General features: G+C 50.3%; 1 protein-coding gene across 3 annotated transcripts; it reads left to right on the forward strand.

Moving 5' to 3' along the window:
* Positions 1-1,253: 1,253 nt before the first annotated feature.
* Positions 1,254-17,647, forward strand: TENT5D (terminal nucleotidyltransferase 5D). 3 transcript variants are annotated; one of them, XM_071569319.1, is made up of 4 exons: positions 1,254-1,586; positions 8,446-8,566; positions 9,783-9,897; positions 15,837-17,647. In XM_071569319.1, exon 4 carries the CDS (start codon positions 15,852-15,854, stop codon positions 17,028-17,030), a length of 1,179 nt encoding a protein of 392 aa, XP_071425420.1. In that variant the 5' UTR covers positions 1,254-1,586; positions 8,446-8,566; positions 9,783-9,897; positions 15,837-15,851; the 3' UTR covers positions 17,031-17,647. The 3 variants fall into 3 exon arrangements, with proteins under 3 accessions (XP_071425420.1, XP_071425421.1, XP_071425422.1); XM_071569320.1 differs by lacking the exon at positions 9,783-9,897; XM_071569321.1 differs by lacking the exon at positions 9,783-9,897 and having other exon boundaries at positions 15,841-17,647.
* The last annotated feature ends 3,696 nt before the right edge of the window (positions 17,648-21,343 follow it).

Raw genomic sequence — 21,343 nt, forward strand, 5'->3', positions numbered from 1 at the left:
AAGTTGTGCTGGACGAGGTTCAGGTTGGATATTAGGAACAATTTCTTCATGGAAAGGTTTGTAAAAGCACTGGAAGGGGCTGCCCAGACACTGGTGGGATCACAGAATCTCCTGAGCTGGAAGGGACACACAAGGATTGTCAGTCCAAGTCCTGGCCCTGCACAGACATCCCATCAGTCCCACCCTGTCCCTGAGTGTTGTCCAATCAGTCCAGGAGCTCAGTCCCCCTCCCTGCAGGGATTTAACATCCCTCTGGATGCGGCACTTGGGACCTGGTTAGTGGAGGGTTTGGCAGTGCTGGTGAAAGGTTGGACTCGAAGGTGATGGAGAGCTTTTCCAACTGAAACAATTCCATGATCCCATGATTTTATGATTCCATGATTCCTTGATTTCATGACTCGAGACGGTATGACTCCTTGCTGCCCAGGGGTCCCTGATGTATCCTGGGGGTCCCTGATGTATTCCAGAGGTCCCTGCTGTATCCTGGGGGTCTCTGATGTATTCCGGGGGTCCCTGATGTATCCTGGGAGTCCCTGATGTATCCTGGGGGTCCCTGATGTATTCCGAGGGTCCCTGATGCATCCTGGAGGTCCCTGATGTATTCTGGGGGTTCCTGCTGTATTCTGGGAGTCCCTGATGTGTCCCGGGGGTCTCTGATGTATCCCGGGGATCTCTGATGTATCCCGGTGGTCCCTGCTGTATCCCGGGGGTCTCTGATCCATCCCGGTGGTTCCTGCTGTATCCCGGGGTCCCTGGGGCTTTCTGGGGGTCCCTGCTGTATCCTGGCGGTCCCTGCTGTACCCGGGAGTCCATGAGGTTGTCTGGGGGTCCCTGCTGTACCCGAGGTCCCTGCTGTACCCGGGGGTCCCTGAGGCTTTCTGGGGGTCCCTGCTGTATCCTGGTGGTCCCTGCTGTATCTCGGGGTCCCTGCTGTACCCGGGAGTCCATGAGGTTGTCTGGGGGTCCCTGCTGTACCCGTGGTCCCTGCTGTACCCGGGGGTCCCTGAGGCTGTCTGGGGGTCCCTGCTGTACCCGCGGTCCCTGAGGCTGTCTGGGGGTCCCTGCTGTACCCGGGGGTCCCTGAGGCTGTCTGGGGGTCCCTGAGGCTGTCTGGGGGTCCCTGCTGTACCCGGGGGTCTGGGATGTTGCCATGGCTCCGCGCTGCGCCGCGCGGGGGCGGGCGGAGGGCGGGGCGAGGCGGGGCCGCCGCTTCAGCACCAGCGCGGCCGCGGACAGCGGCGGGGCCGGCACGGGCACGGGCACGGGGACGCGGGCACGGCAACGGGGCACGGCACGGACAGGAGACACGGGCACGGGCACCGACACGGACAAGGACCGACCGACACGGACGCGGACACCGACACGGGCTCGGGGAACGGACACGGACACGGACACGGACACAGGACAGCGGCAGCCCCGGCCCGGCCCCGGGCAGTGGGCACGGACAGCTGGCACGGACCTCGGGCACGGAAAACGGCCCCGGCCCGGCTCCGGACAGCAGGAACGGACCCCGTGCACTGCCAGGGGACAAGGACAGCGGACACGGCCAGGGGACACGGCAGCGGGCAGGACGCGGGGCGCCCCCGGTGAGTGTCCCGGCGCGGCGGGGCTGTTGCCGGAGCGGTTGGGCTCGGTGCGCTCGGTGCGCTCGGTGCGCTCGGTGCGTTTGGTGGTCGCGGTTGGGCTCGGTGGTCCCGGTGGTCTCAGTGGGATTGGGGGGCTCTGTGGTCCTGGCGGGATCGGTGGTCCCGGTGGGCTCGGCGGTCCCGGTGGGCTCAGTGGTCTCCTGTCGAACCCCGGTGCGCTCGGCCCGGACCCTCCTGCGCTCCCCATGCGGCGCTTCGCTCGCCAACTTCGGGCATGGACCAGGGGATGAAAGGGCGGTGTGTGTGCCCGCACGTGGCTCTGCCAAGCCGCGGGCACGGATCCCAAAGCTGCCCGGGCTCGGGCGAGCCCTGCCTGCCACTGCCGGAGCAGCAGATGGAGCGGCGTGGCGTTCCCCACTCGCGGGTGGCAGCTGTCTCCCCGTGGGGATGGTGACAGCTTAGGCCTTGTGTGGGTGTGCGGCAAGGACCATCTCTGTGTTTGGGGAGGTGACAGCCTGGAGGTGAGAGTGACGGTGACAGCCTGGAGGTGACAGTCACAGCGACAGCCGACTGGGATCCTCTGCCCTAAACTATTAGGAAGTGTCTGTGTGCGATGCGACTCAGGGCTGGAATTCTGTGTGTTGCCAGGCGGGAATCACTCTGCTGTGCTCCCTGCCTTCTCCCACAGCGCCTCTGAAACATCTGCTAAGGCACTGCCAGTCTTCCGTGGTATTTGTTGGTCCCTCGCAGAGAGCAGAGCTGGCCCCGCAGCTCACACACGATGTGTTCGTTCCCCTCGCAGAGAGCAGAGCTGGCCCTGCAGCTCACACACGATGTGTTCGTTCCCCTCGCACAGAGCGGGGCTGGCCCTGCAGCTCACACACGATGTGTTCGTTCCCCTCGCACAGAGCGGGGCTGGCTCCGCAGCTCACACACACACACGGTGTGTTCGTTCCCTCGCACAGAGCGGGGCTGGCCCTGCAGCTCACACACGATGTGTTCGTTCCCCTCGCACAGAGCAGGGCTGGCTCCGCAGCTCACACACGATGTGTTCGTTCCCCTCGCACAGAGCGGGGCTGGCCCTGCAGCTCACACACACACACGGTGTGTTCGTTCCCTCGCAGAGAGCAGAGCTGGCTCCGCAGCTCACACACGGTGTGTGCCATGTGCTGCCTGGCAGGGACAGCCTGTCCGTGCCTCCCGTGACAAGCAGCGACGTGGGGATGAATGGGCATGTGTTGAATTTTCCGCTAAAGGCCGAACAATGAATAATAATTGAGTGACTCCAGAGCAGGGACTCTCCCACGCTTCATGTTCTTGTGTTCTCCCCAAACTAGAGTCAGACATGTCTGTGCCCTTCAGAAATGTAAAATCAATCCCTGTGTCCTTTAATCCTTCGCGTGCTGTGCCTGCAGCATCCTGGGGTCAGGAACAAGGGTTTGATGAGTGGAGGGGGAGTAGCTGCCTGCATTTTACCTTCTGTTCCTCCTTTCTTATCCCTCTGGCATCCCCATAGCTCAGTTCAAAGAGAACACTAAGAATCCCTTTAATTTGCAGTGCTGCAGACCTTTGACCCCTGGGTAGTGTTGTCTGCACACCATCCCTGCCCAGCTGTGCATCCCGGGCATAACTTTACAGCAAATTTAGTTTTGTTGCCTCATTAGACATCAGATATACAGCTCTTGTGTGCTCTGTAATGATTGAGCTGCCACAAAGAGAGATGTCTGATGTGGAGCCTTGTGAGCAAAGGCCTGACCCTAAATTCCTGCCCCTGGGTGTATCAGCAGCTCGAGTTCAGGAGTAACTGCTGACACGGTGCAGTGCAGTGATTTATGACCCCACTATCAATCAGGGAGACATAAGCAGAGAGAGTTCCTTGAAAGATCACATTGAGACTGAGTTATTTTAGAGAGTCAATTAAGCAGCATTCAGGCTGGCAGTGGAAATTCATTCATTATTTAACAGCTAGAAGGAATGATATTCTACCCATGTTTTCAAAACTCTCCTAATCTGGAGTGGGTTTGTGGCCTGCCTGGTTCTGGGCTCTGATGGTCAGACCCCAGGATGGGCTGGGGATGAGCCATCAGCCCTTGGCCATAGCAAGGGGTGAAATGTTGGCACCTTGTGCTCTGCTTTGCCTCTTCCTTTCATGTTGGGAACCCCTTGGTGGCTCACCCTGAGGTTATTGCCAGTGTTGAGTTCCCGGTAGCTCGATGGTCCCCTGCATATGGATGTGTGGATTTAAGATATATATACGTGGGGTTTATGTCATATATATCTTATATGTCATGTAGCTTATATTTGATATATATCTCACATGTCTGTGTTCAGCCCACTGGTTTTAATGGGTGAAGGTCTATGAACAGTTACAAGATTTGGAGGCAAATTCCAAGTCAAATTTCACCATCAGTCTCTAGGTAATGTGGAGTGAGGGGTAGTCCTTACAGAGTGGAAGTGAGTTCAGGGTTTATCTTACAGAAGTCAGAAGCTCAGCCACAATCAGACCAGGCCAGTTCTGCTCTAATTTACACCAGAGCAATTTCTGGCACAGGGTGCCCAGAGCAGCTGTGGCTGCCCCATCCCTGGAGTGTCCAAGGCCAGGCTGGACAGGGCTTGGAGCAACCTGGGACAGTGGGAGATGTCCCTGCCCATGGCAGGGGGTGGCACTGGATGGGCTTTAATGTCCCTTCCCACCCAAGCCATTCCATGAATTTAAGCCATTGGGATAGAAATATTAAAAAAAATGTTTCAAAAGTTAGTCTGACTTTTCCCTTTTGCCAGAGCAATCTTCATGCAAAAATAATTATTCAAAGCATCAGCCCAGAATCTGAGCAGCCCCAGGGACTCGACACATTCCCATTGCCTCCTGCCACACAGAGTTAGTGTGGCACAGAAAGGGAGAACACAGAGAGCTGCAACATTTCAGCATAATACTGAGCATGATCTCTTCATGTTGCAGAATTACTCACAGATAAACCATCATTCCAGTTCTTTCCTAGCCAGCTTATTTTTGTGGCCTTAAAAATGGTTTCTTTCAGGAAAATGAGGGTTTTCCCCCAGAAACCACCACAACTGGGTCCAGCAGCTGCTGATTCCTGCCAACATCAGCTGCTTTTCTCCTCCACTGCCCTTTCTGCCGAGCCTTTGCTTACTGAGCAGGTGCTGTGGCCCTGCCAGCAGGTCACGCTGGCTGTTCCTGCACATTTGGGGAGAGCCTGACTCAGCCTCGCTCCACACTTGGTGTCACCCTGCGCCTGATGGGCGCTCTGCATTATTGATGCTGATGGAAAAGTCACGAAGGCACAGCTTTGCTGCAGGGCCTGGCCCTCTCCCCTGCTTTAATCAGGGCTTTATCTCCTCTCTGTGTTTTACTAATAATGTCAACAGAGCTGGTTCGTGCTGCCTCTGCCACGAAGGAGGAGCAGTTCTCTGGTGCTGCAGCCAGAAGCCTTTTGGCTGGTCTGCTTTGACGAGTTATGCAGATTTTTTTATCTGCAAATTCTTGAAAACATTTCAGTTATCACAAAGCTGTTTTCCAGGGGAAACCTGGCTCTTGCTGAGAGAGATTTAAGTGTAAACTCTGGTACAGGAAATACTTTAAAGATAATGAATAATTCATTTACGTTTCCCCACTTTTACAGTGGAACTCATAAAATTGGGAAAACAGCATTAAAATTCAATCCCACTGCTGTATTTTGTAGTCAGAGAATAACTTTCTAATATAAGTATGGAAATTAATTCATAAAAATATGAATTCTAAATTAACATTATGAACACAAATAGTAATATTAATGAATAGTGGAAGGCATAGTAATCTTGGAGTAGAATGGGAGACATCCCTGTGGCAGTGCCAGCCCAGCCTGCTCAGAATACAGAAGGTTTTTCCTACTCAATTAAACTCCCCACTTGCTGTTGCAGTCAGGAAGACCCTTTGTTTGGAGGGATCCTAAAATGTTTAATGAACCAACCTGGAGCCTGTGCCCAGTCACAGCTTCTGCCAGGAGATGAAATTACCCCTGGAGGGAAACAGGAGAATTGTCTGACAGGAAACACTTCCCTGCCACGTGCAGAGCAGAGCAGGGCTGGTGCAGAGGGGCCTTTGCCTCAGGTTTCTGGCTATTCCCAGGGACAACTCTCCACATCCATTCTATTACTGTATAAACAGCCCAAACCCACAGCCAGTACTCCAATGGCTCAGCACTGGTTCAAGGGGGGAAAAGGCATTGCACTGTTAAAGGAACTAAATGCACCTCCCAGCAGGGTGTTTTTGGGTATGATCAGTAAAAACAGAGGAATCCATTCAATTTGTTGTGTGTGTTGTGTTGGAACCCTCTCCAAACAGGCACACCTGTGATCCTGGAGGTGCCCTCTCATGCTTTGGTAATGGGGCCCCACAAGGTGGGTTATTGGGGACATCAGATGGTGTTCCCTTGGTGCAGATGAGGGGAGAAGGTTCTGGAGAGTTCCTGAGGAGAACCTTCACTTTGCAATGCCCTTAGTGCCCTGAAAGCAGCCCAGGATCAGGGCTGTGCTGGCATGTGGCATCGCTCATCCCTCCTCCTCTGGCATTTGGAGAGGAGAGATGAGTGTGAAGATGGTTAATAGATGGCAAAGGAGCATTCTTCCATTCTTTACCTTGCCTGCTTTTGCTGCAGTTTAGTCATAATAATGAGAGTTTTTGATAAGTGAGCTTTGGATTGAGTCACTGGGAACTCGAGCGAGTAAATAGATGTTGGATTGGGCTGAGGAGCTGAGCAGAGCAATCTTGTGCTGCTTGGAGAGGCTGCAGGCAGAGAGGGGGAGGCAAGGATCTCCTGGCTCCTTGGCTGCCATTCCTGCCAGTCTGGGGGATCACCTTGGAAAGCCCTGGGTCAGCTGGTGAGGGGTCTGAGCTCCACCAAAGCCCATGGGAGATGTGGGCACCTGGTGGGTTTGGGGGGCAATATTCCTCTTGGTGGCACCTGGGAGTGGGGCCACCCCCAGCTGGGAATGTGCTCCCAAGGAGTGTTTGTGGCAGAGGGGGAATCCTTGGGGCCACTCTCCATCTCCCACACCCCGCTGGATCTCAGGAGAATCCTTTGCTCGTCCAACATGAAGGGAAAAAGGCTCAGAAATGAGTTTGTTGGTGCATGTCACGATTCACCTCTTGGACTCTGAAACTGAACAACTGTCTTTACAACACAATTGTTGACACAGTCATTTTTATTTGGGATTTTTCCCTTCAGTTGGAAAAATCCTGGGAACTACAAACCTGGAACAAGGGAATGGTGCCCTTTTCCCTGTGCTGATGGAGCCAGTAAAAGGCAACTCTTGGGAAAAATGTCCCAGTAGCCAAAGCAGTCCATCAATCTCAACTGCTGCTTCTATGAACATATGATATAATAATGTCTCTTCTTCTACAAAAAAAAGCCATAAAGGTCTCTCTTTTCTCCCCCTAAATATCACCAGGGGAAGCCATTAATTCTGCTCTAGAGTTAGTCTGTTCCATCATGGTGATATATCCATTAATGGAGATCATATATCCATTAAACTTTCCCCTCTCACACAGAGAGAAATAACAATATTTCATCGTTACAAAGAATTTTGTATTTTGTATTTTTTCGTAAAGTGACTGATTTGTCTGACTGTTCCAGACTCTACATGATGAATCTGTTTTATTTTTAAGCACTCCAGAACCTCTTTGTGCCACTGAAGGCCTTGCTGGGTTCTCACTCTCACACTGAGCAAAGCTCAGCCCTTGCCAGACTTAACCCTTTCTTCCCAGCTGCAAATATGAGCCCTCACTGGATGGATCTGGGAGCAATCAGGGAACACACATTCATCCAATTAATAGCCCAGCAGGAGCTGGAAAGCAAATGGGAGCTGCAGACAGGCCCTGGCACAGCAGCCAGGTCCTCACAGGGGGAGCAGAGCAGTGCTGTGCTCCTGGCAGCAGGAAAATGGCATTTCCAGGCACAAAAATCTGCCTGCTGTAGCATGGAGGGGAAATCCATCATATCCTTGGGCTGTAATTTCAGCTCTTCCTGCAGATTATCCAGATATTCACACTCAAATCATGCTGGCAGAGCTACCTGCAATCAGGAGCAAATATACCTGCAGGTAAAAGTTGAGATAAAAGTTGGGGAGCACAACCCACCAACAAGGAGTAAATTCACAGGAATAACAAACCACAGAGAGGACAGGGCCCTGCTTGGGACAGTCAAGGAACTTTTGCAGGATGGGGTTTGGAATAGGAGATCTTTGAAGGAAAGCCTGGAAAAGGCTGCCCAGCTGTGAGCATGTCTTGGCAATGAGAAACCAAGATAAAGAAGTGCCTTTATGAGAGCACAGGAATATTTATAAACACATTTAATTCCAGCAGAGCCAGTCAGCAGACCATTGGAACATGGAAATTCCAGCAATCAGGATCCTGGGCTTCCTGTGAATGAACCAACAGCCTCTGAAACAACCTCCCTGTCATCTGCTCTCACAGAAAGAATATAAAGCCACTCCACAGTTCAGAGTATTTCATTTTGCTGAGCTGTTGTTCATTCTGGTTTTTCTATGATTCCACTACAGCCCTGCTAATCTGCATGTCTATTACTGACACTGAATTCTTACTCAAAATCCCATAGGGGAAAATAGCAGGGCTGTTCATCTCCTTGCAGGGGATTAAGTGTGACCTGAAACCCAGAGTCTTTGTAAGCACTTTGGTGCCTTTCCACTGCTTTTACCTTATCATGCCCAAGCTTAAGGGCTGTTGTTATTGCTGCAGGCCTGCCAGGCTGTAATGCATCATTTATTATGTACAGCAGGTGACTGGTAGTTACCATTGATCTCCAAATGAATGCTATTGTGTGTTGGGTTTTATTTCCTGCAGCTTTCCTGGGGACCTTCGTGTTTCTGGCAGAGACAAGATGACAATTCATATTTTTACCAAATGATGCAGTGACTCATCCCATTAACTCTGCTGGAATACACACTCCCATCATCCTGCCAGGGTAAGTCCGTGGGGTTGTGCATTCCTTCTGGAAATATCACTCAGGAGCCAGTCCACAGTGTGTCTTGGGAGTACAGATACCCTGGACCTAAGGCAGGAACTTCTCAGTGATGCCAAAGCCCAAATAGACCAAATATTGCATATGATACCAATTTTTTAAATTATTATTAAAGTATTTTAGAGCAACTGGGAAGATTGTGCTTCATCCCAGGTTACTTGCAGAGCTTGGTTTGTTTGGACATGGAGGCCCCCTGAGAAGGATCATGTGTGGTGGGAATTGATATAAACTCCTAAAACACCTGCCCTTGAAATGTTGTCCTGTGAGGGGATCCCCATCCAGCTAAGAGTGAGTGTCCATGACTCATGAGGGGAAATCTGTCATCCAAACCCCCAAATATGCAGGATGAGATAACATGGATTATGTATTCATGCTGCTTGCCCAGAATAAACTCCTTATTTGGCCCCTCTGAGGATTCCCAGCTCATCCAGCCAACATCCTGTAACACTCCAGGGGTTGGCTCCTCAATGCCATTCCCAGTGTTGGGCTCCAGGCCTGGGCTGTGCACATCATTCCCAGCTGGGAGAAGGTTTGGACCCTGCTGCATGGCTGTCCTGCTTCTTCTGGAAACATGGGATCACAGGATGAGCTGGGCTGGAAGGGACTTCAAATCCCACCTTGTTCCATGGGCAGAGACTCCTTCCATTGGACAAGGCTGCTCCAGCCTGGCCTGGAATGCCTCCAGAGATGGGCAACCTCTGCCAGGGCCTCACCACCCTCTCCCACCACCCAAATTCCTTCCCAATACCCCAATCCCTTCTCAATATCCCATCTCAACCTCCCCTCTTTCCCTTTCAGCCATCCTGCCCATGCCTTGGGTTGGGGTGAAAGCAGGACAGGTTTCTGTTGACAGTCTCCCCTCCTGCTCACGTGTCCTGCCCCTGAAGGTGACATTGTGTGGCACAGTCCAAGCAAACTGCTGCTCAGTGCATTTTGCCACCTTTCAGCCTTATCTCACCAGAGAGGAGCATCTGGCCCTGGGTTATTATTTGTTATTTCAGGGGAACTCGGTGGCAACTGCACAGCAAACTGAGGGCAGCTCATGAGTTATCTCGTGATCCAGGATAAATAAACACCATCTTCCCCCGTGCATTAACAGTAATGGAGGGAAAACTCCAGAAAAACACTGTCAAATCACGTTAAATATTTCCCCATTTAGGTTCCCCAGATGCTTCACTGCTTCTACTTGTCTCCTACACGTTTAAATCAGGCCTGGAACTCCTTCCACGTTTGACATTCCTGCCTCCAGAGCTTATGCCAGCTGCAGTCCCAGAGTGAGTGAGTGAAACACTTCCCAAAGCCCAGCCTAACAGGGATTGGAGCTGGGAATTAAAGTCAAGCTTTAGCATGGGAGCCATCAGTGAGGAGTGTAATGTGTGGGCAGGGAAAGCAGTGCAGGGATCTGAGGGGAGAATGGCAGAGTTTCTGGGAGTGTTTGGGGAGGAATCCCCAAACCCAAGGGCACCACACAAGGCATTTTCCTTCATCTCTTTTTAAGACTTTGCTCCCAAAACCAAGAAATGGGATGAGAGGAAAGAACTTCAGGCTGTTCTAGGAGAGGTGGGGGTGGGACATCAGGAGGAATTTCTTCCTGAAAAGAGCGGGCAGGCCCTGGCAGGGGTGCCCAGGGAGGTTTGGAGTGCCCAGCCCTGGAGGTGCCCAAGGCAGGACTGGCCGTGGCACTCAGTGCTCTGGGCTGGGGGCAAGGTGGGCATCGGGCACAGGGTGGGCTCCATGGGCTGGGAGGGCTTTGCCAAGGTGGGCATCGGGCACAGGGTGGGCTCCATAGGCTGGGAGGGCTTTGCCAAGGTGGGCATCGGGCACAGGGTGGGCTCCATAGGCTGGGAGGGCTTTGCCAAGGTGGGCATCGGGCACAGGGTGGGCTCCAGGGGCTGACAGGGCTTTGTCAAGGTGGGCATCGGGCACAGGGTGGGCTCCATAGGCTGGGAGGGCTTTGCCAAGGTGGGCATCGGGCACAGGGTGGGCTCCATAGGCTGGGAGGGCTTTGCCAAGGTGGGCATCGGGCACAGGGTGGGCTCCAGGGGCTGGCAGGGCTTTGCCAAGGTGGGCATCGGGCACAGGGTGGGCTCCATGGGCTGGGAGGGCTTTGCCAAGGTGGGCATCGGGCACAGGGTGGGCTCTGTGGGCTGGGAGGGCTTTGCCAAGGTGGGCATCGGGCACAGGGTGGGCTCCATGGGCTGGGAGGGCTTTTCCAGCCTCAGTAATTCTGGAATTCTGTAAAAGGTCTCCCTGCAACTGATTCCAAGTGCAAAGAGAATTAGTCAGGTATTCCTGATCTTTGCTGGAAACCAGGAAAACGAAGGCAGAGAAAAGCAAAGGGAAGGGGATGGAGCTCCCACAGCTGCACAAAACCTCTTCCAGCTGGATTGTGCCTGAGGATGCCAGCACATGGGAAAGCCTTTGACAGCACACTGAGGCAGCTTTGGGGAGTGTATGAAAGGAGAATCTAAACAGTTCAGGGTAAAATATGAGCTAAATTTGATGAGACTGTTCTCTAGACTGGGAGTATCTGTTTCCCTGCAAGCTGTGGGGAGCAGGAAAGCTGGGATCAGCCTGGCAGATTGTCTGCATTCAGCTGCAGAGACAGCTCTGCTTCCAGGGCTGTGGAGGAGCTGAGACATGGCAGAGTGTGAAGATGTGCTTAAGGAAAACTTTCAGCATCATTTTATCTCAAACTCACAGTTGTTTGGTCCAAAAAGAAAATTAGAGCCTCTCATTTCAATATAAAAATAAAACTAAAAGTTAACAAAACTACGGGTAATGATCCCACAGCATCCAAACATTTTGCCATGTTGTGTTGGTTAAACCTTGGTTGCATAATGCCAAGGTCATGGGTCCAATCCCCTCTGTGGGCCACTGACTTAAGAGTTGGACTCGATGATCCTTGTGGGTCCCTTCCAGCTCAGAATAGTCTGGGATTCTGGGATCCCTTCAGCAGCTCAAGGTGACCACTCAAGGACAAGCTGGAACTTGAAACAGGGAAATATAACCTTATAAAAAGGGTAATATATCACAAAACTTGACTGGCTCTGATCCATCTTATTCTGTGCCTGTCTAGCCAGGGCATGTAAGAGAAAACACCTTGAAAACTACTTTTCCTCATCACTTTATCTGGCAGAGATCTTAAATCAGACAGTTTATGGTAACATTTTAAATCCCATAAGCAAAAAAACAAGAAAAATCATTAGGAGAGAGTCCCAAAAAATTACAAATATTGATGAAGTGAGGAAACCCCCACCCTCTCTTGAGCTTCAGTGCCACAGTGGGGGTGTTTGGGCAGCTCCATTTGCCCATGGACTGACTTTAAGTGAATTCCACACTGAATGTGGAACACGTGAGATGCTTTTGGGTATTCATGTGGAAGAAGTTCCAGAGAAGGAATTCTTTGGCAGGAGCAGCAGGGGAGACTCAGGGAATGCTGGGGCTGGGGGTGCTGGTGGGTGAGAGCTCTGGGAGTCTGTGTCACACCCAGGGTGACCCTAAATGGCACTGCCAGAGGGGCAGGGAGGTGTTTCTGCCCCCAGGGATCATGGACTCTCAGGAATGGGATTGGGATGGACCTTAAAGATCATCTGCTGCCATTTGCACCAGCCCAGGTTGCTCCAAGCTCTGTCCAACCTGGCCTTGGACACTCCCAGGGATGGGGCAGCCACAGCTTCTTTGCCCAACCTGTGCCAGGGCCTGCCCACCCTCCCAGGGGAGAATTTCCCCCTAATCTAACCTAAATCATCTTCTTTTAGTTTAAAACAATTCCTCCCATCCCATCACTACCTGCCCTTCTAGATGGATCATCCTCCATTGCAAACGTCACCAGTTGCCCAAGACTAAAGAGAATTTCCAGCCCCTTTTCCCACTAATCCAGCACTCCCTGGTGTGTGGCTTTCTCCAGCTGCTGTGGTCACCTGCAGGGAGTTTCCTTCCCTCCTTGTTTCACACAACAATGTCACTAATTTTAGTCTCAATATTGCTGCTGATTCCTTGGAACTGGGGTTACTGCCATTAATAACAACTCCTGATGTTGGCCTGAGCACCTCAGGGAAGAAATCTGCCACTGCTTGGAGAAATGAGGCTCCTAATGACTGTAAAATTGCCTGGAAATTGTTCTTGTGGCCAGACAAGGCTGAGGAAAAGATCAAGAGAAAACCCTTCTAGGAAAGTGCAGGGTTATGTATTGGGCAGCAAGCTGGAAGAAAATTAGTCAATAATAATAATAATTACAATAAAGTTTATTCAGGTTTTTCTGCAGATAAATTACATTCTTGAAAACTTAATTCCTGTTTTTCTGGGACGTTTTCCTCACTTGTCAAAGCTGGAGGTGTTACTGCAGCACAGAATTCTTGGTATTTATCATAGAAAGTTAGAGCTGAGGCTCTGAACTCCCAAAGCCTCCCCAGGTTCTCCAGGAATCACTGCAGAGAAATGGCATTTTGAGGTACATCTTTTCAACACAAAAGAGAGATTTAGTGACAACACCTCTTCCTGTCAGTTTAAAATCTCAGAATATGGCAACAACACCAGAAATAACTAAAAACCTGCAGCAATAAAGGAGGGATTTCTAAGCTTTTTTAGGGATACTTCCATTGCCTGACTTCCCAAGTGTCTGAAGAGGGTCCCTCTGCTAAAAGAGGGGGTTGAATTTCAACATTCCCTTCTCTGTGGCCTTTCTTTTCCATCACAGCATTAACATCAAAGAGGTCAAAGTTTTGCAGTATCAGAAAAATTTATAATAAAAACCTTGTTAGACAACAATTCTGACAACCCTAAGTTTGCTGGTGGATCCACCATAATCTGACATATAAAAGGCTGGACCTGATGATCTTGGAAGTCTTTTCCAACCTTGACAATTCTATGAATGACACAGAGACAAAACCCTCCCCTTCCAACCTTCTTGCTCCACCCAGGGTTGTCCTGCTTCCAAATTTCACCGTGGCTTTCTGGAGCAGCTGCTTTTCAGGATAAACAAGTACTTGGATGTTGTAAAGGCTCTGAAGGATGGGGAGAAGGTTTTCCTGGTAACAGTTTTAAAGGAATAAGCTTGGACTTACAGTGGATGTTTAATGGTGAAGTCAGAAGGATGTAAAATTGGTGGGGCCAGGGATGACAATTTCCCTCCTTTTCAGCTCAAAATGTCGTGTTTTCTCAACTCCTGCAGGAATGTCCATATTCCAGAGCACATGTGCAAACATACATGTTGTTTGCATGTTGTGTATGTGGAGTTACAGACCACACACACGGTGCCTGGAGCTACCTGTGGGACTGAATCCAAGACCTTCACCCTGCTAATTAAACTCCCAACTGAAGTCCTGCTTAGCCAACTTCGAAAACATTCATTCAGCTTCAGACCTCTGTATGAGGGTTGGTTTCTTGTAGCCTCGTTATGCTGAAGGAAATCTGCAACAATATGGGACTTCTCCTGGTCCTGGATTATCAGTCCATTAACCTGGGAGAAGTGTGTGCTCTCTGCTCACCCCGACCATGTGGTCTCTGAGAGCCCCCAGAAAGGACACGCAGGGACCACCGGTGAAGGCAGGAACAAAGAGGAAGTTTAATCAGGGGTACAGGTTTATATGGACTTTGGAGGGACACAAACTCACCAAAAGGGACAAGAGGGAAGTCTGGATTTGTGCCAATAAGAGTAAGGGGATTTACATTCAGTGGGAGGGGGTGACAGGAAATATGAGATCACTGTCCTTCTCCCAGCCCCTTGGCCTGGCAGGGGGTTCTGGGAAGAAGACACAGTGACTATGCACTTTTTACATTTAGTACATTTAAACCACATTAAAACCATCAGTTGTTAAAGCATTCTCAGTGGCTGGTGGATTTTCTTTATCAGCCCATTTCTGACATGGTGTCCTCCAAGCCATGTGTTGAGAATGCATTGCCACACCTCTGGTTGGTTCCATTCTTTGTAATGAGGCCAGAAAGGTGCCTGCAATTCCATCTGCTCCTGATCAGTCTTGTGGGAGCTGAAATCATGGCAGCAGCACATGGAATAGAGCTCTGTCCTATTCCCAAGCCATTTGTCAGCTCACAAGTTACTTGAAATCACTAAAATATTCCAGACTGTGGAAGCTGAAGGTGAGGGAAGGAGTGTGTGACAATGTACATATGTAGTCACTGCTGATGAGGAAACAACAGTGGAGACTTTTCAGTGGTGTTATTACTTAGGAGGATTTTATTTCATTTTTATTCTTGAGCTTTGGCTGTAAAAATCTGTCTGAGCCATCTGCCTGCCAGGCACTGGCTGGGCTTTCAGCAGCAGCTTCTCAGTGCTGGCAGATTCCCAAAGGCACTTTTTCCACCTGGCTGGTGACTCACTGAGCCCATTCAGGTCCCACCTGGACACCACCTGAGTGTCACATCTCCTTGCTGAGTGTGAGCCTATGAAGTCAAAATGTCATTTTGAACAAGTCTGAGCTGTATCCTGTGTGTCCTACAGGTGCTTCTTGAGTGGCTTTCCTGAGAAGTTCTCTCTCCACAAGATGAAGGGTTTTCTCACTGGTTCTGCAGGCCATAACTTGCAGCACTGGTACATTAATGTACAACATGGTTAATGGCTCAGATGGAAATATTTTGCCTCAGGAACACAACAGAAACAGCTTAGCCATGACCAGATATCCAGTCCCAAGTGATATTAGAGCATGAGTGTGTATAGATGGCCCACAGAGACCGAAGTTCTTCCCAGGCACTCACTGGATACACAGGGAGCATGTTCCTCACTCCTGCTTTTTACAAAAACTCCCTGCTCTATCAGCAATTTTAAGTGTTCAAGTCACTGAAGATCAAGGAAGGTTTGCAGGCAGGACAGAGGAACAAATTTGCTCATTTTGTCTCTTCCCAGTGAAATGTATTTGGGGTTTCATTAGAAGCTCTGAGTGTTGGTGTTATTAACCTGTGAGCAGCTGGGGCTGCCTGGTTTCCTGTGTGTGCTTTGAGTCATGGGCTGTGCAATAACAGCAGGGTTCTCAGCAGGATTCAAACCTGAGGACATTAACAGCAATTAAAAGCCTGTGACAAGGGCAGTGGTTGACTCAGAGTGTGACTGGGATTGTGTCACTGGAAAATGAACTGGCTTTGCTGCTGCACTGAGGGAGGGCCAGAGAGGGTTGGTATAACCAAGTGAAATGTCTGACTCTTTGCTATTTCTGGAAGTTCTAACATTTGTCCCTAAATTCTCTTTCTCCCTGTTTAGCCAGCTGACATCACAATGACTGAGGAGGACTTGGACCACAGATTCAGTTGTCTCACCTGGGATCAGATTAAAATCCTGGATCAGGTTTTAGCTGAGGCAATACCTATTCATGGGAGAGGAAATTTCCCCACCCTGGATGTAAAGCCGAAGGATATCATTCACATGGTGAGGGACCAGCTCCTTGAGAAGCAGATCCATGTCCGAGACATCCGCCTGAACGGCTCCACGGCCAGTCACATCCTGGTCAAGCAGAATGGCACCACCTACAAGGACCTGGACATCATCTTTGGGGTGGAGCTTCCCAGCGAGCTGGAGTTCCAGGTGGTTAAGGAAGCAGTCCTCAACTGCCTCTTGGACTTCCTGCCAAAATGTGTTAATAAGCAAAAAATCACAGCTCAGACCATGAAAGATGTCTACGTGCAGAAGATGGTCAAAGTCTCCACCGACCACGATCGCTGGAGCCTCATCTCGCTGTCCAACAACAGCGGCAAGAACGTGGAGCTGAAGTTTGTCAGCTCGCTGCGACGGCAGTTCGAGTTCAGCGTGGACTCCTTCCAGATCATCCTGAACTCCATCCTGGGTGTCTATGAAGCCTCAGACTGCCAGCTGGCAGAGGACTCCCACCCCACCGTCGTCGCCGAGAGCATGTACGGGGACTTCAACGAGGCCATGGATCACTTGAGGTACAAACTGATCTCCACCAGGAACCCCGAGGAGATCCGAGGGGGAGGCCTCCTCAAGTACAGCAACCTCCTGGTGCGTGACTTCAAGCCCGCAGATGAGGCCGAGATCAAATCTCTGGAGCGCTACATGTGCTCGCGGTTCTTCATTGACTTCCCAGACGTGGCCGAGCAGCAGAGGAAGATCGAGTCGTACCTGCGCAACCACTTCATCGGGGAGGAGAAGAGCAAGTACGACTACCTGATGATGCTGCGCAGGGTGGTGAAGAACAGCACCGTGTGCCTGATGGGCCACGAGCGCCGGCAGACGCTCAACATGATCACCATCCTGGCGCTGAAGGTGCTGGGGGAGCAGAACATCATCCCCAACGCCGCCACCGTGACCTGCTACTACCAGCCTGCTCCCTACATCACCGACAGGAACTTCAGCAGCTACTACGTGGCCCACGGGCAGCCCACGGTGCTCTACGAGCCCTACCCCCTGCACGGACAGATGCAGAGCGGCATGGGGTAGGGCCACCCCACCCCACTGACACTCCTCCCTCCTTCCACTGCCTAAAATAGGCCTCATTAAAGCGAGTTTTAGCAGCACTCCTGAGTTAAGGACATATTTTTGTGCAAGTTGCCAAAGTTCTTTGGTTGATCCATGTCTAAGTCACCGTCCAGCAGGTTGTGAAATAAGTGAAGCGTCCGTCATTCGTGAAGTGTTTATACCTTGGGCTGTATTTTTTTGCAAAGGAAAGAGAAGGGTATAAATTATTCTAATTTTATAAAATGAAATGCACTGAGTTCTGGGTTCTAGAAAAAAAAAATTCTGAGGCAAAATGTCAATAGTGTAACTGAAAACTGAAGCCAATGAAATACCTCTCAGTAGAAATGCCTGATGTTAGAAGTGTCAGATCATCCCTCAGTTATATCCATGGGGTTCCAGCAACAGTTATTTGCAGCAGCTTTGAAGAGACACATTGATGGGTCACCTCTCGGTGGTGTGGGCTCTGCATCCCAGTCTGATTGTTGCTCAGGTGCAATCAGTGAGTGCCAACCAGTGCTCTGCTCCCCACAGACTGGTTGGGGCTGGGGAGCAGCAAACACCCCAGCAAGAGCAGCCCCAGCATTTGGTGTCCAAAATTTCCACTGATCCAAGTGAAAGATTTGGCTGCTCGAGTCATGCAGCATCAGCCCCTGGGATGTGTCTCCCAGATAATGAAAGTTGTAAGAGACACAACCATTCTGATTAAATTGGTTTTGAAAACCAAGGCAACAGAAGGAGAGAGAAGGTGAAAATTGAGCACACAGGGCTCACTTTCTCTTGCTAATTTGTTATTGATCTGAGCTGCTTTAATACACAACAACCAGAATCAGGAAAAAAGCAAAAAGCCCAGGACTGCATTATTTTTAGGGCAATTACAACAAATCCTTGGCAGTGGCATTTGAAAAATATTTTCTATTATCACCATCCTGTGTGTGTTGGGATTCCTGCACACACACACCAGTAGCACGTGAGGATTTACCATCAGGAAGCAAAACATTAGTTCCAAGTTTGTGTGTGTGTGTGTGAGTGTTTACCAAAGATAAGTTTTAAACATGTCACATAAGTGCCTCCCTGTGCCAGTTGCTCCATGAAGGTGGTGATGGTGCTGGAAAATGCTCCTGAATTAGGGAAAGGGACACACATGCCCTTGGGGTGCAGTTTGTAGCAGAGAAGGTGACAGAGGAGTGAACTGTTGGCTCCAGGGTGAGCAGGGTTGGGACAGGTGGATCTCAGGTGGTGTCACCAAAACTGACTATGGGAGAAGGAATAGCATGAAGGGGAGATTTAGGACTGGTGTGGGTGTAAAACTGGAGCAGCCAACTGGAAATGCAAAGCTGTAGAGATTCTTACACTGATGCTTAACGTGTCGCTGTGTCGTTCTGCAGGTTCCTTGCAGGTCCTGTAACATCCTCATCATCCTCCTCCTGTTCAAAAGCAGGGACTGCATTTGATTCATTTACAGCAGGTGTCAGGTCTTGGAAGTTTATTCTACGTGGGCATGAACATTTGATTGATTTTACACAGAAATATGCTACATAAATGTGCTATTTTCAATCAAGCATTTCTAAATTTTCTATGAAGTCCTTCAGTCAGTGAAATGTAGCTTCCCTTTACCCCTGGCTGCACAAAGAACTGTTCAAAGACAACTTTGCTGACCATCATCACTACAGTCAACTGTTTTCTGTATAATATAGTGGAAAAAATGGTGTTTCTGTGCCATACCAAGGGTTTGCCAATGATGCTGATTCATCTGGTGATGTCTCCCATGAATACAGTACTGTTACTTCTGCTGGTTTTTTGGGCATGTCCAATTTGGTGTCTAAAAGCACACTGGATTCCACTTCCACTGATACCTTCCCATTGGCTAAACTATAGTTAATAAATCAGCAGTTCTAATTGCTCTGTTATCAGCTGTGATAACACCACATTTGCATGAAAGCACTTCCAGGGAATTCCCCATCAGGAGCAAAGTGGAGTGAAAACGGTGGTGTCATTTTGTTTATTCCTGAATTGGACTGTTGGGATGACAGAGGGAACCTTTAAATTTAGTTTGGCCTTTGCCAAATTAAAGAGCACTGTGAAAAATTCTGTCAGAGCCTTACGTAGGTGGTGCCCCTGCTGGTGCCCGAGCTCCAGCACTGGTGGGAGCTGCAGGGATGGGGAGGCAGGAGCTGGGCTGGGCACTCTGCAAGTCAGGCACCCAAACACCTGGAGTTCCAGCAGGAATGGGGCTCCTACTCCATGAATTCCTTGGGCAATCTCAGTCCATCCTCACTGGCCTGGGACCTTAATGCAATGTAGCACCTCAGTTTGTTGCTCCTCTCCTGGTTTTGGTGGGTGGGGGGTGGACAAAGGGGTCGATCTCCCCAAGAACCAGGAGGGAGGTCAGGCAGGAGGGAGCATTTTGGACAGGTCTGGTCCTTTACCATGAGAAATCCTTCAAAAAGCAGTTTGGAACAGCCAGTGGAGACACTTTTGGCTCAGATGCTGTGAAACCACCAGGAATGGTGAAATCCCTCTGGTTTGGTCTGGCCCAGCCTGTCCAGTTCTACAGCAACTGTTTGTTCCAGCCTGTACTGAACTCTGTTCAGCCTCTGTTCATACACCCAGGTGGGGTAAGGAAGGCTCAGCCAGGCCATGGAGCTGGTGGGAAGGACCCACCCACCTGCCCTGGGTTTGGAGCCCAGGGGGGAGCAGAGGCCTGGGGTGAGCACCTACAGGTGAAGGTACCACGGCATCAATATGCAAAAATCTCTCAGGTATCTATAAACCCTTTAAATTATGGAAAAAACTCTTCTATTTCTTACCTAGAGGTAGTTCAGTTCTGAAGGTTAAGTGAGGTTTAGGATTTTATATATGTAAGCATTTACATGTTATTTATTTATCCTTACATATATAAAATCTTGTGTTCCTACCCCCACGGGGGCAATTACCCAAACCCGATGGTTTTAATTATTTCCTTCCAGATGTTATTTTGACACCTGGCAGCAGTTTTTGACCTGGAAAGTTTTTTTTCAGGGTCAGAGTGACTCTGTAAAGTAATTTTAGAAAGGGGATGATGAATGGACTGCTGCCTGCAAAACATTGATATCAGTGTGTGAGATGAAATACTGAATTATTGGAACCTCTTCTCCAATTGTTTCTGATTTTACCACGTGCAGATATAAATCCACAAAGAATTGAGAGTTTCCTCAGTCCCAGTCTCCTGAGCTTCATGTTTGCATTATAATTATATCTCGTTGTTACAATCTGTTCAATGATAACTATACCTGCAAATTGTAATGCTGATTTTATTTAATCACATGAAACTTAAGGTTTACAGCTTAAAATAATAGAATGTTGTCAGGACCTAAAGTGTTACAGTTTCAAGTGCTTTCCTGAAAAATGTCATTTGGATTTTGTGTTATGTTGTAAAAGGTCTATTTGAAGCAAATACTTTATGGTAGTTCCTTTAAAATGTATTTTGTGAGCTTCATACTCAACACAAAGGGTTTGCAGTGGGTAAAAGGAGTGCAAAGTTGTGCTGAGCTGTTCCCTCTCCTGTGGATTTGCTGGTGTTTGGAGGAATTCCATGGATCAGGAATTGCATGGGTGTGGGTCCAACCTGGCTTGGAGAAACACCTGGGGGAAGGGGGGCAAGGGGAGGGGGGCAGGTCAGCACGACTGGCACGGCTCAGTCTGGGAGATGCTCCCCTGAAACAACCAAGGGAAGGGTGTCCTGGGGGTGCTGGCAGAGCTGATGGAAGGTGGCACTCCATGAACCCCCGAGGCTGCCGAGGAAATATTGTAACAGTGCAGGTCCAGGGGCTGACAGTGCCACCAGTGTGCCTGCAGGTCCAGAGGGGTGACTGGCACTGTCCCAGTGCCACCAGTGTGCAGGTCCAGAGGGGTGACTGGCACTGTCCCAGTGCCACCAGTGTGCAGGTCCAGGGGCTGACAGTGCCACCAGTGTGCCTGCAGGTCCAGAGGGGTGACTGGCACTGTCCCAGTGCCACCAGTGTGCAGGTCCAGAGGGGTGACTGGCACTGTCCCAGTGCCACCAGTGTGCAGGTCCAGGGGCTGACAGTGCCACCAGTGTGCATGCAGGTCCAGAGGGGTGACTGGCACTGTCCCAGTGCCACCAGGTGCAGGTCCAGGGGCTGACAGTGCCACCAGTGTGCAGGTCCAGAGGGGTGACTGGCACTGTCCCAGTGCCACCAGTGTGCAGCTCCAGGGGCTGACAATGCCACCAGGTGCAGGTCCAGGGGCTGACTGGCAGTGTCCCAGTGCCACCAGTGTGCAGGTCCAGAGGGGTG

This window comes from Pithys albifrons, chromosome 14 (genome assembly GCF_047495875.1).
Source record: "Pithys albifrons albifrons isolate INPA30051 chromosome 14, PitAlb_v1, whole genome shotgun sequence".
Classification (NCBI taxonomy): Eukaryota; Metazoa; Chordata; class Aves; order Passeriformes; family Thamnophilidae; genus Pithys; species Pithys albifrons.